The sequence below is a fragment of the Microcaecilia unicolor genome, chromosome 2 (genome assembly GCF_901765095.1).
Source record: "Microcaecilia unicolor chromosome 2, aMicUni1.1, whole genome shotgun sequence".
Taxonomy (NCBI): Eukaryota; Metazoa; Chordata; class Amphibia; order Gymnophiona; family Siphonopidae; genus Microcaecilia; species Microcaecilia unicolor.
The window spans coordinates 128002865-128017172 of record NC_044032.1 but is presented as its reverse complement, the minus strand read 5'-3'; the positions used below and the strand labels follow the sequence as shown (position 1 = coordinate 128017172).

General features: G+C 47.1%; 1 protein-coding gene across 2 annotated transcripts in view; it reads left to right on the top strand.

Moving 5' to 3' along the window:
- Nucleotides 1-14308, top strand: part of TNPO1 (transportin 1) — a 541716-nt gene that overhangs the window by 18680 nt on the left and 508728 nt on the right. Inside the window, exons 1-2 of one of the 2 annotated variants that reach the window (XM_030193300.1) lie at nt 7930-8113; nt 8274-8387. In XM_030193300.1, the coding sequence (XP_030049160.1) occupies nt 8283-8387 (105 nt within the window). In that variant the 5' untranslated portion in view covers nt 7930-8113; nt 8274-8282. Of the gene's footprint in view, nt 1-7929; nt 8114-8273; nt 8388-14308 lie in introns of those variants that run through there. The other variant, XM_030193299.1, reaches the window with a different exon arrangement.

Below are 14308 nucleotides of genomic sequence, written 5' to 3'. Positions count from 1 at the left end.
CAGCTGGGTAGCTTCTAGCTGAGTCTGAGCATGAGCCTGAGTCTATATTGAGAAGCTGGATGAGAATACTTGTACCTTTTGAAAAAAAAATGTGCATTATATATTGTACCCTATAAAGTTGATGAGCAGCAGTGTGTGCCAACAGCAAGGTTCCCTTGAACTCCTCCTTTACCAGGAGGAGTACTGGAAACCTTTCTTAGCTTCTGTCATGGATGATTTAACCATGACAGAAGGGTATAAGAGTGGAAATTTGATGAAACCAGGTTCCAGTTGGCCATATATATCTCATCTACTTATTTAGAAACAGGCTTTATGAGACGTGAAGTTTGCCACATGCAAGACTGTTGATATTATAGTAACTCATGAATAGCTACTGAGACAATGGCCTTTGGGACCTCTATAAACCTTAGAAGGCCAAAATCATCTGGCTATGTTTCTGCTTCCTGCTGTAGTGGGAATGGTACCTCCGATGTCATGTTTTGAATAAACGTCAGATAAGAGATGTCATCATATGGAGACTTATTCCTCAGAAGAGGTAGGGACAGATCAGAAGTTATTCTGTGGAATAATATTTGGATCTGAGAACTCCTCCAGTCCACTTTGTGAAATATCAGAACCTGGAGACGAAGATGGAAATGAGTAGATGGTAGAGAGACAATGGGGCGTTGTCACGATCGTCGTCGCCGACATCCGTGCCTTGCTCGTCTGTGCTCTGTTCCTCTTTCTTCCTACTAAAATTACCTGCAGTTCCAGTCAGTGACCTGTGGGGTCACTGTAGAGTGGTGGAGGCCAAGCTGGTGATGTCATCAGCACTGAGCATAGGCGCTGATGCTGTGGGTGCTCGAGCACCCCCAATATTTGACCCGCCGGAAGTTCCCTTCCCAGCCAGCCCGACCTGCCTGGTGCCCACCCTCTTCTCCCTCAACAGTCCCCCGCCTTCGCCTTCCTGTGTGCCGCCCAGAATTTAAAACTCATCTTACCTCGGGGTCCCAGCGGCAGCAGTGAAAGGCAAGCAGGCTCGGCGCTTCAGCCTTCCCTTCTCTCTCAGCTCTGGTCCCGCCCTCATTTCCTGTTTCCGTAAGGGCGGGACCAGAGCTGAGAGAGAAGGGAAGGCTTAAGCGTTGAGCCTGCTCACCTTTCACTGCTGCTGCCGGGACCCCAAGGTAAGATGAGTTTTAAATTCTGGCGGCACGCAGGAAGTCGAGGGCAGAGGACTGTTGTGGGAGAAGAGGTTGGGCTGGGGTCGGACTGGCACTTGGAGGAGGGGGCCTGTGACTGGGAGGAGAGGGAGGGGGCCTGGAACTGGGAGGAGAGAGAGGGGGGGAATGCACCACCTGTAAAAAAAAAAATTTCAGCACTTCCAATCATTTTGAAAAGTGTCGTCCCCTACCTCAACGCAAGCGGCGTCCTCGGGCTGCGCAGGGTCCCGTTGACACGCACACTTGACTGGCACAGCCCTGAGCCATGTGTGTGTAGTTCTTCTCTGACTGCAGGCTCCTTGATTGCTTTGCTTCCATGCACCTGGCTCTGCTCTCTGCCTGGCTTCCAGACTCCTTGATTGCTTTGCTTCCATCCACCTGGGTCTGCTCTTCATCTGCCTGGCTTCCCTTCTCTCCTGTTGGTCTTCTGGTTCCTCCTTCCCCTGCTCTTGTCCTATGGCTGTGCCCCTTCTCCCTGCTGATATCAGGCGCCAGCACTATCAGCTGAGCTCTCCCTAGACTCCTTGCTTCGGCTTCTACTTTGGTAGGTGTTACTTGCACAGTAGTGTGCTTCTCCTCTACTTTGTTCTTCATTGCTGACTCTGCCTGTACCTGGATTACTCTTGTGTTTGCTGCCTGCCTACTGACCTTGCCTGTACCTGGATTACTTTCATGTGTGCTGCCTGCCTACTGACTCTGCCTGTACCTGGATTACTCTTGTGTCTGCTGCCTGCCTACTGACCTTGCCTGTACCTGGATCACTCTCTTGCCTGCTGCCTGCCTACTGACTCTGCCTGTACCTGGATCACTCTCTTGCCTGCTGCCTGCCTACTGACTCTGCCTGTACCTGGATCACTCTCTTGCCTGCTGCCTGTCTGGCCATCACATTCATCACCCCACTTCCTGCTCCATCTCATAAGCTCTGCAGGCCGCCCGCACCTAGGGGCTCAATCTCTGGGGAACAGCGGTCAGCGCAGGTGAAACCCGGGGTTGTCCGGCCAAGAACCGGGCTCGGCAGCGCTCTACTTGGTACAAGAACTCACAGGTCTGACAGTAAGCCGAAGCCATGAGTTCGCCAGACAAACCCAACTTGGTGAATTTGGTCCAGGTTCTTCAGCAACAACAGGCCCAGCTGAATCGTCCGTCCGGAGTCCTGCAGAACATTTGTTCCCAGTTGTCTACTTTTCAGTACCAATGGCAAGTTCCTGCTGCACCGTCCGGACCAGTTTTACTCATTCCTGGGTTAAGGCTCCGTGAGCCTCCCCAGTTTGCCGGTACCCCTTCTGCTTGTTGAGGGTTCCTCAACCAATGTCTTATGTTTTTTGAAATGCAACCCGGAGTCTTTTCCTCCGATAAACTCAAGATCACTTATATAATCTCCCTGCTCTCCAGACCCAGCCCTAGCTTGGGCCTCTCCTTTCTGGGAGCAGCGAGATCCTCTACTCACTGATCTTGGGGAATTTCTTTGCCACTTTAGGTTAGTTTTTTACGTGCCTGGACGTCCCTCCTCGGCAGCCGGAGAACTTCTACAGATTCAACAAGGCAATTGCTCTGTAGGGGCATATTCTGTACGCTTTCGAACCCTAGCCTCCAAGGTGAGATGGAACCAGGAAGCCCTCGCGGCCATCTTCTGAAAGGGGTTAACGGGCCGAATCAAAGATGAGTTGGCAGGCCTGGAACTTCTGACCACATTGGATTACTCTCTGCGTCCGTATCGACGTTCGGTTTCAAGAGATGACACAGGAACGTTCTGCTCAGCGTCAATCACAGAGACCATCACCTCGGGTGTCGCGTCCTTCTTCTCCTAAAGGAGCTACTGGCACCACTTCTGGAATCTCTGAAGAGCCGATGGTTATCGGGCGGCATCGCCTCTCTGAAAAGGAAAGGGCTCACCATCAGGACAATCAACTCTGCCTCTGTTGTGGGCAGGCTGGCCATTTCCTGAGATATTGCCGGAATAAACTGGGAAATGCGTTGACCCAGGGCCTCTGAAGGGGGTGGCTCTGGGTCGATTCTCACCTCTGTTGGATAATCTTGTCTCCGTCCTTATTTTCCTGCGCTGGAATGAACTTTGTATTAGCACCATGGCTTTGATCGATTCAGGGGCCGGAGGGAATTTTATTGATGCCAGTCTCCTAGTCCAGCTTGGAACTCCCTCAATGGCCTGTAAACCTACGTTACAAGTGACCTCCATTCAGGGACTGACTCTACCCTATTCCATTACCCGTGTCACTCAGCCGTTGCAGATGCAAGTAGGAATTTTACATAAGGAAGAGTTTCAGCTTCTGGTTCTTCCCCGGGCCATCCATCTTGTTATTTTAGGCCTGCCTTGGTTACGACAACACACACCAAGTATCAACTGGACCACTAGCGATATCGACAGTTGGGGTTCCCAATGGTTTGCTTCCTGTCTCATGCCGGTGGTTCCTCCTTCGAGGACTATTTCTGCCTCCCCCGGGATTGCTTTCCTGCGATGCTTCCCTTCCTGTGGAATATCAAGATTTCCAAGATATTTTCAGTGCCCAGGAGGCTGATTCCCTTCCTCCGCATCGTCCTTTTGACTGCCCTGTCGAATTACTTCCGGGCAAGACACCTCCTCGGGGTAGGCTGTATACCCTCTCCCGGGAGGAATCTAAAGTCATGCGGGAATACATTCAAGAAAACCTCCAAAAGGGCTTCATCAGACCCTCCTCCTCTCCGGCAGGGGCAGGTTTCTTCGTTGTAACCAAGAAGGACGGCTCTCTGCGACCTTGTATAGACTACCGGGGTCTAACCATTAAGAACCGGTATCCGCTCCCTCTGATTCCAGAACTTTTCAACCGTCTGCAGGGAGCATCAATCTTTACCAAGCTGGATCTCCGAGGTGCCTACAATCTGGTTTGAATCCGACATGGGGACGAATGGAAGACCGCCTTTAATACCCATGAAGGACATTTCGAATATCTAGTCATGCCATTTGGCCTTTGTAACGCACCTGCGGTCTTTCAGGAATTCATTAACTTAATTTTTCAAGATCTCCTGTACTCCTCAGTCATAGTTTACCTGGATGATATTTTGTTTTTTTTCTGCTTCTCTTCAAGACCACCCTCGTCATGTCCGCATCGTTCTCCAACGCCTCCGAGACTACCGTCTCTTTGCCAAACTAGAGAAGTGTTCGTTTCATCAATGGTCTGTTCCATTCTTGGGATATATCGTCTCTTCAGAGGGGCTCCAAATGGACCCCACCAAACTCCGAGCCATCCGGGATTGGCCCATGCCACAGGGTCTCCGGGCCTTGCAACGTTTTTTGGGGTTTGCTAACTACTACCGGCAGTTCATCCATCAATATTCCCTTATCACTGCCCCTCTTACTGCACTGACCAGGAAGGGTGCTGATGTGAGGAACTGGACACCTTAAAGCAAGCCTTTTTCTCTGCTCCTGTGCTTCGAAGCCCGGATATCAAAAAAACATTCATTTTAGAGGTGGATGCCTCTTCGCTGGGGGCAGGGGCTGTTCTGTCTCAAACCTCAGACTCTGGCAAGCGTAATCCCTGTTTCTTTTTTTCCAAAATATTTTCTCCGGAAGAGCGTAACTACACCATTGGGGACCGGGAATTGTTGGCCCTTAAATTGGCTCTCCAGGAATGGCGATATCTCCTGGAGGGGGCCTTGCACCCCATCACAGTAATCACTGACCACAAGAATCTCCTATACCTTCAGGATGCTAAGAGACTAAACCTGCGACAGGCACGCTGGTCTCTTTTCTTTGACCTGCTGAAAAGAGTATTCAGGCTGATGCGTTATCCAGGGCCTTCAACCCTCCTGAAGAACCCGAGGAATCCTACCCCATGCTTAATCCTGTCTGTGTTGCCTCCACAACTGTAGTTTCTTCCGCCAGCACGAAGACTTCTGTTCCACCCCAGTCCAGGAAGAAGGTTCTCAAATGGGGACACTCCTCCACGTTTGCTGGTCACTCTGGATTCCGCAAGACTTTTCATTTAATCTCAGTACTATTGGTGGCCACGCATGGCTCAGGATGTGTTACATTTTGTTTCCATCTGTCCCATCTGTGCCCGAAACAAATCCTCTCCTGGCAAGCCGTGGGAATTCTTACAGCCACTGCCAGTTCCACAGCTCCCTTGGCAGGAAGTATCCATGGACTTTGTTACTGATTTACCACCGTCCCAAGGTCACATATGGTCATTTGGATAGTGGTGGATCGATTCTCCCGTATGGCCCATTTCATTCCCATGAAATCTCACCCCTCGGCCACTACTCTTGCCAAGAATTTCATCCAGCATATTTTTTGTTTATATGGTCTACCTCTCCGGATCATAAGTGATTGGGGATCTCAATTCAGGTCTAGGTTCTGGAGAGCACTGTGTTCTGCTTTTGGCATCACCACCCATTTTTCATCCCCATACCACCCACAGACCAATGGAATGGTGGAACGGGTGAATCAAACTCTCAAGGCCTTCCTGCAAATGTATTCTAATAACCGACAGGATGATTGGTCCACGTTACTCCCCTGGGCAGAATTCGCCTATAACAACGGTCTCCACACTGCCTCTCGTACTGTCACCATTTTTTACAGTATACTGGCGCCACTAACGACTACCACTTCCGATCCCTCAGACTCAAGTCTCACTCAGCTCCAACAGACCTTCATTGATATCCGGGACATTTGGAGCAGGGTCCAACATCTTCAGCGAGCCGCTGCTAGATACAAGCTTTTCGCAGATCGTAAGAGGTGGTCTGCTCCGACCTTTCAACCTGGACAAAAAGTTTGGCTTAGTACCAAATACTTGAGACTCCGATTACTCTCCTTCAAGTTTTCACCCTGATACATTGGACCCTTTTCAGTACGATCTTGGGTGGGAGCCCTCACTTATCGTCTCCAGTTACCAGGTAATCTCAAGGTCCACAACGCTTTCCACATGTCCCTGCTAAAGCCATTCTTGACCTCAAAATGGCACCCTGAGTCAAAGAAGATCATCGTTCCTGATTCCGAGCCGGGTCCTAAATTTGAGATTAATGAGGTTCTGGACTCCAAATGTCAAAGGGGATGGCTGTTCTCTTTGCTATCCTGGAAGCACTTTGGTCCCGAGGATAATTCCTGGGAGCTCGTTGCCAATGTCATTGCACCTGAATTGATCCGGGAGTTCCATACCCGCTACCCATCCAAACCCGGACCTAGGCAGAGGGGGGTCCTTACGTTGGGGGTACTGTCATGTCCCCTACCTCAACGCAAGCGGCGTCCTCAGGCTGCGCAGGGTCCCGTCGACACGCACACTTGACTGGCTGCAGGCTCCTTGATTGATTTGCTTCCATGCACCTGGCTCTGCTCTCTCTCTCCCAAATGCTTGTGGTCAGTGACTCTTTCCATGGGCCGCCGCTTCCCTGGCCCCACCTGCTCATGCTTGTTTTTTTGCATGTGCAAAAGCTAAGCATATGCATGGAAGAAGGTGCAGTGCAATGGTGACCCATGCAAAGTGCTGCTGACTGCTAGCGTTAGGGAGTTTCTGGCTGCCAAGTGAGGACCTCTTCCACTGGTGGGGGGCTTGGGGATCCCCACCAGCTCAGTTAGTTAAAGGTTGAGTTGGGGGCTGTAAGTGGAGGGGTACGGAGAGCAGCATGGGAGAGCCGGGTGAAGCAAAATTTTGTGCACCCACCTTGGCCTCAGCACCCCCCCCCCCTCAATTGAAGGTCCGGCTGTGCCACTGATTAAGAAGACAAGAAGATTGTCTTAATGGTTTGATAGCTAAATAAATAACCATTCACCTCACCAGGGATCTAGGGCTATTTTCCTGTTATGGTAGGAGCTAATGAAAACGGAATTCAAATGAGCTAATTAGTATTATAATGCACATGCAAGGCAGATGTACAGCCGTTTTCCAATCCCATGCACCGTGGAAAACCTAACGGGAGGTCTCCACCTCTTGGGGCTGCTGTGAGCGTGACCCATGCAGAAGAGGACGGCCATCGCAAAAAATCGGAAGAAAAAAAAAACCGTCCAAGTGCTCGTCAGGGACATCCTTTCAAGTGCCTAACACTTGGATGTCCTTCACTCAAAAAAAAAAAAAAAAAAAGGATGTCCCTGACGAACATGTGGATGGTTTTTTTCTTCAGATTTTGTGATGGGCGTCCTTCTCTTGGACGCATTTTTCTTATGACTAAGGTGCCCGAACCAAAATTACCACCGCTGGAGAGAATCTTGGAATTGAGATTGCTACTGTCTGAAAGCTGCATTGTTTTTTTTAAAGAAAAAGCTGTTACTCTTGGTGAAGCTAGCTAGCATGAACATCATAAAAATATTAACAATTTGGCATTCTCAGGAAAGAGGTTAAGGACAGTAGGTATGAAAGTTGAATTATAACCTTTAGTCTTTAAAGCTACACTCTCCAAAATTACTGCTGGAAAGGTCTTGTGTATAAGTAGGAACGTTAATGATCAGGCCATACAGAATGGACTAAAAGCGTTCAGACAATTTTAGTGTAACATTTGACCTCTGTTGGTGAACATTTTTGACTCCCCCACCCCCCCAACAAATACAACAACTTTATTAGTAATTAAGAGCACTGCTAGCAAGTTGCCACATTAATGCCGTCTGCCAAGAGTAAAGCTTTTTGAAGAAGCTGTCCAGTCCAGTGCTTCTAGGAAAAGGCAGTGCTCTGGTTTCGGTTTGTGGCCGGGAGAGGTGAATGCAGGGAGGACTGGAGGTGCTGTCTTCCTTGTGCATGTGAGCTGGCCAGGCACTAGGACCTAGAGGGCTGTGTTTGGGGGCCGCTCTCGAGACCAGGAGATTGCATATTCGGCGCTGCTGCTGGGCTGCCCTGCCAGTGCTTCTCAGTGTCGGCTCCGCTCCATGCTTAGGAGTCTGTGTTTCATTTACAGTGAGGATAGCCGGTAAAAGTATTCTTTCCAGACACAAAAAGGCAAGTAGTTGAGCGCTTACCGGAAAAGTGTATTTCAGTCAGGGCTGTGCGACAGGGAATGTACTGAGCGAAGCGTTTTGGCGCTGGCCTTTTATTTCTAGTAACGTTTAATTCGTCTTTCCAGGTCTTTGATTTTTTTTTTTTTCTTTTGGTTTTGCAGCAAACCAAGATGGAGTATGAGTGGAAACCCGACGAGCAAGGACTCCAGCAAATTTTACAGCTTCTAAAGGAATCACAGTCTCCGGACACGTCCACCCAGCGATCCGTTCAACAAGTATCCTTTCTACTGTTGCTCCCGCCAGAGCGAGCTCTGAGGCCTGCCGCGTGAACTCGAGCCCCGGGTTGGAGTGCGGCCAGCCCCGCGCTGTGACGTGCTGGGTGGGAGAAGGGTGCTTCAGAGCTGCGATCTCCGTTGGGTCCCTGCACCCCCCCTCCCAACCCCACGGTGTTTGACTTCCCTGCGGAGGTTTTGTCTTTGTGCCGAAGTGAACAATGAAACTGCATGGCGGCGGCCGGGATTTTGTACGGGGGTGAAGAGAGAAGGCCCGGTACTGGCGGGAGCTGCGCTGCCTATGTCCGGGACCTGCTCTGCTCCCAGAGCACTAGGCCTTGCGCTTGGGGGACCGAGCCGGCCGAGATCTCAGCTTGTAGAGAGAGAAATTGAAAGTAAAAAGAGTATTTGTATTTGCACATATATAGTTTATTTGTTGCAAGCCCAGAACAAAGTGTAAATTTTGCATACTGCGGCGCGTTAGCATTTGCTTGGTTGTACAATATTTCCTAGTGTTAAAACTGTTCAGGACTGTGTTTCTAACTAGTAAGAAGGCGCGACGGGCCCAGTTTTCTTCTTAATTGTCTGCTTCCTTGGAAGAGCAGCAGCACGTGGTGGAACGCATTCGTCCTAGTCAGTGCGCTGTTGCTATGGTGGACACTTTTCAGGCTTTTCGTTTCACCATTACTAAATTAATGACTTAAGGACATGCCGCCCACCAATTCAATTTTTGTATTTTTTTTTAGTCCTGAATGATCTATATAATTTTCTGGGTTATCTGTGCTCCATTTAAACCAGATTACATTACACAGTACCTGAATTTTCTTATTTTCAGAGGACAAAGGGAGCCTTGGCTTGCTTTTTACATTTAGATGTGGTAGGCCTATATAAATATAACCTAGTTGAAGTTTTATGTACTGTGTGCTACTGCGTTGATGCATGCTAATATCATTACTGGTATTTTGCCACAGTTCCCATTTATGCAGTGGGATTTGTTACTAATTATGTTAACATGTAGTGCCTACTTACTGTAAATATCTTTTACAAATTGCTGCATTAGTCAGGTATTTCACTTGTTAGGTTATCTTTAACCTAGTACTACTACTACTTAACATTTCTAAAGCGCTACTAGGGTTACGCAGCGCTGTACAATTTAACATAAAAGGACAGGCCCTGCTCAAAGAGCTTACAATCTAAAGGACAAGTGAGTAGTCAATTCGATAGGGGCAGTCAAATTGGGGCAGTCTGGATATCCTGAAGGTAAGAGTTAGGTGCCGAAGGCAGCATTGAAGAGGTGGGCTTTAAGCAGAGACTTGAAGATGGGCAGGGAGGGGGCTTGACCTAAGGGCTCAGGAAGGTTGTTCCAGGCATAGGGTGAGGCAGGCAGAATGGGTGGAGCCTGGAGTTGGCAGTGGTGGAGAAGGGTACTGAGAGGAGGGATCTTTAACCTAGTGCTTTCAAACCTTTGTCCAATATGTCCCTGTTTTAGCACTTAAATACGCGTCATCCCAAATGAGGATGGAAAAGGTGTTATTTTGTTTTCATTCACTGCTTCCTTACCAAAACTTGAAGGTAGTGGTAGCAACATGGCCTAGTGGTTAGGGTGGTGGACTTTGGTCCTGGGGAGCTGAGGAACTGAGTTCAATTCCCACTTCAGGCACAGGCAGCTCCTTGTGACTCTGGGCAAGTCACTTAACCCTCCATTGCCCCATGTAAGCCGCATTGAGCCTGCCATGAGTGGGAAAGCGTGGGGTACAAATGTAACAAAAAAAACCCAAAAAACAGTATTAGCACTCAGCACAAGGTCCTGTGCTTGAGTGTGTGTTCAGACCCCTGTATTCTGCATGGTTTTCCAGTTTAATGGGAAGCCCATACAGGAGGAGGGGGCAGGGATAGTGAGCATTCACTGACTGGGGTCCCATGTTGACTGCTATTAGGCATATGTCACTATGGCGGTCTAGAGGGAGAGTGAACAGCCCTGTTTCTGGGACATAATCTAGTGAAAAAGACCCAAACCACAGTTTGGGAACCACTGCATTACCACCTGCTTCTAGGAATACAGGAAAGTAGATTATAATGTGTTCTGATATTAAATATAGATTAACCTAGTCAGCTTGGCTGGACTCTGTCTACCTTATAGTGTACTGAAAAGTAAAATGTGCCCATGAAATATTTAGCATCAGTAGTCTTTGCCTGTAGAATGTGAAAAATAAAATGTCTTTTTGTCCTGCTGCTTTATTGGACTTGGAGAAATATAACAAAGAAATGATAGGATAGCTGTCTGAGGCATTTGGAAATACTTATAATACTTGACAGGTTGGGGTTTTGGTGCAGTGATTGATACAGAGATATTTTTTGATATTTATCTGGTAAAGTAATCAGCAATGAATGTAGTTATCACCTTTAATGTCATTTTGGAAAGGCAGTTTTAATTAATGGAAGCCGTGCACAAGGTTTTTCAGTGATGAGATTTTGGGGGTCTAGTTTCTTAGGCCCCTAACCCCCATCTCACCAAATTTATATGTTTAGAAAATAGAAATGATTGTAATGGTTAATGACTCCCTTGTTTTCAGTTGCATTAGGTTTGTTGAACAACCCTATGTATTCATGCTGAAGTAGTTCATTGGCTTTGTCAAAGGCCATTGCAAGAATCTACCAGTTCTAGTATATCAACTCGGTAGTAACTTTGTTCTTCCCTGGTCATATAGTGACCCTTTACCGCATGGTCTTGAATCGCAATGCATTTATCTCCATCTTCCCAATGGTAATATTTTCAGACTTGGCTTGAAAATTCTGTAGATACTACTACTAATTTCTATAGCGCTACTAGACGTATGCAGCTCTGTACACATTATATACAGGTACTTTCTCTGTCCCTAGGGGGCTCAGTTTTTTTTTGCACCTCTAGGGGCGAGGGAAAGGATCTTCTCAAAACATTCTATAAGTATCTTTTCTGATTCTCCTCCTCTTCCTTAAACTTCTGAAGACATCTCTTATCCTAGCTTGTGCAGTGCATGCCAAGTGTTATTGCCTTTATTCTACATTAAGAAGTGGAAATCTAGAGCAAATGTCTTTTGGCCTGTTTAAATTCTTTGAAGCTCTGGGTTTGAAAAATGTTTGTACAAGTTCCTGGAGGAACAGTCCTTAGTCTGCCATTGAGATACATGGGGAAACTGCTTGCCCTGGGATTGGTAGCATGGAGTTTTGCTATTTGGATTTCTGCCAGGTACTTGTGACCTGGATTGTCCACTTTTGGAAACAGATTACAGGGCTAAATAGACTATTGATCTGACCCATTATGGCTATTCTAATGTCCATAGTTATTTTATTTAAAGGAGTTAAATAAACCAGAGCTTGAAAAAGTACAATGGTACTACAAAATCCAAATTGCAGAGCATCAAAGTATATCCACTTACCCAGTATACAACATGCCCAATTTTTGGTTATAGCTTTTACCACTTGCACAGGCAGCTCTTTTCAGATGTTCAGTTTTATAGTTTAAATACAATCAAACAGATCCCAACCTCCTCCTCTTAAATCCTACTACCTGATTCCCTCCTCTGCCCTCTAGGTACCATTAGCTCACATCTTTTATGTCCTTTCCAGTTGTTAACCAAAAGCAAGAACTCTGAGTTGTCACCATAATTTGTTCCATTGCGCCATAATTTTTGTGCATTAAGATGTCAGTTTTTCCATTTGATATAAATAATTCAATTTGTCCCACCACTTCTGCAGCAAGGGGACATCAACATCTTTCCAGCTTGCAGCAAGTGTCAATTTTGTAAGACATTCTGTATGTAGCTAATCTTATTTGTGCTAGTTTGAAGCCCAGTATTTCTTTAATAAACAAAAAGATCCCAAGGAACCAATAACCAAGTAAGCCATTTGATCCAAAATTGTATACTTTCCAAAAGGCTTTGAATTTGGGACACCCCCACCATATGTGTCCCGGAGTAGCCTTAACTCCATAGTTCCACCAGCAATTCGGTGCTACCCAAAGGCTGTAGTTATAGTTCCAGACCTTGGCTTAGTGCAGGAACGGCCATTGGCTGTTTGTGTTGTACAGGGTAAAGGAGAATGCTTGTGCTGTCACCTAAGAATGCCTTTGGAAATGTACATCTTTAAAGAGTGTTTTAAGAGGCTGAATACATAGAAATAGAATGCTTTGTCTATTAGACAGTTTGAGATATGATTGATACCAAGTGGCATGCTTTTAAAGATTGCTTTATTATTTCCCAAAGGTAACAACAGCAGAAATAGGGCCGAGTGAAGTATCAGACCACTCTATCATTTGGATACTGCTGGAGAGACCAGGGAAGAGGGAGGGAGGGGGCAGTTGGAGATTCCCTTTTGAGTTATTTTGGGACCCACACTTTAAGGCATATCTACATGAAAAATGGATGGAATATGCGGAATACAATAAACAACATCAGTGCCAGCCCAGTTTGTATTGGGAAACATCTAAGGCGGTGATACGGGGGGAAATCATTGCATATAGGGCCAGAGCTAAGAAAACGAGAGATAAGGAGATCATCAGACTGGAGAAAGAAGTTCGTTACCAGAGGGTTAGGTGTGGGGCACGCATGTCATCGGAGGAGAAGGGAGCACTACTAGCATCCCAAAAAGCGCTGAATGAATTACTGCACCAGAGGGCGGTAAAGTCACACAAATATTACCAATACCAATATTTCATTCATGGCAATAAAGCTGGGGCATTATTAGGGAGACTGATACGGGGAAAACGGGGGTGTCAGGGTATTTTGGAAGTCAAGGACGAGGATGGCCGACCTCTCAGGGAATCAAAAGACATTGCAAATTGTTTCAAGAGGTATTATGAAAAATTATATAGGGAGCCCACAGAGATTATGCAAGATAGTACGCTTTATTTAAGCAATCAAGCCCTGCCACAGATATCAGAGTCTCAGAAAGAGTACCTAAACGGCCCCATAATGGAAGGCGAACTGATGCTGGCACTCCAGCAGAGCAAAATTCAAAAAGCACCAGGGCCAGATGGGTACACTATAGCCTACTACAAGTTAGTCCAGGAACAGGTGACACCACCATTGTTAAAACTCTATAATGAGATGGCAACCACTGGGGTAATGTCTGAAGCATTGAATGTAGCAAAAGTGATAGTGCTACCAAAGCCAGGGAAGGACAGCACAGAGGTAGGGTCATACAGGCCCATCTCCCTATTAAACTGTGATGTAAAAATTTACGCAAAAATCCTGGCTAATCGTCTGGCAAGGGTTCTGCCAGACTTGATCGCAGCCCCGCAGGTGGGATTTGTAAAAGGAAGATCGGTTGGGAGCAATGTCCGGGCACTCTTGGCATCCCTAGAGATTATGGAAAGGCAAAAAAGGCCTTCTATGCTGGTCAGCTTTGATGCAGAGAAGGCCTTTGATCGTGTCGTATGGAATTTTGTGTTTACACTAATGGAAAAAGTAGGGGTGGAAGGTCACTTTCGAATGGCAGTGGGGGCACTCTATTCAAACCCACAGGCATTCATGTGGATTAACGGGGAACAGTCGGCGCAGTTTAAGATTAGAAGAGGCACCCGACAAGGGTGCCCCCTGTCCCCGTTGCTGTTTGTGCTCGCCCTGGACCCATTGATTAGGGAAATCGTGTCTCACCCGGAGGTGGAGGGGGTAAGATGGGGATCTTCCATGTTTAAAGTGTCTGCATTTGCGGACGACATATTGGTACATATTACTCATCCCGGTCGATCGCTACGTGCCCTATTGGAACTGTTTCAGGAGTACGGTGACTTTGCAGGGTTTAAAATAAATTACTCTAAATCGGTGGCACTCACAGCTCATGAAAGTGTAAAGACAGAATGGGGAGCCGGATTCCCACTCAAGTGGGCTTCGGAATTTATTCCATACTTGGGAGTTAAGATTGCTATGAAAACCTCCCTGTTATAC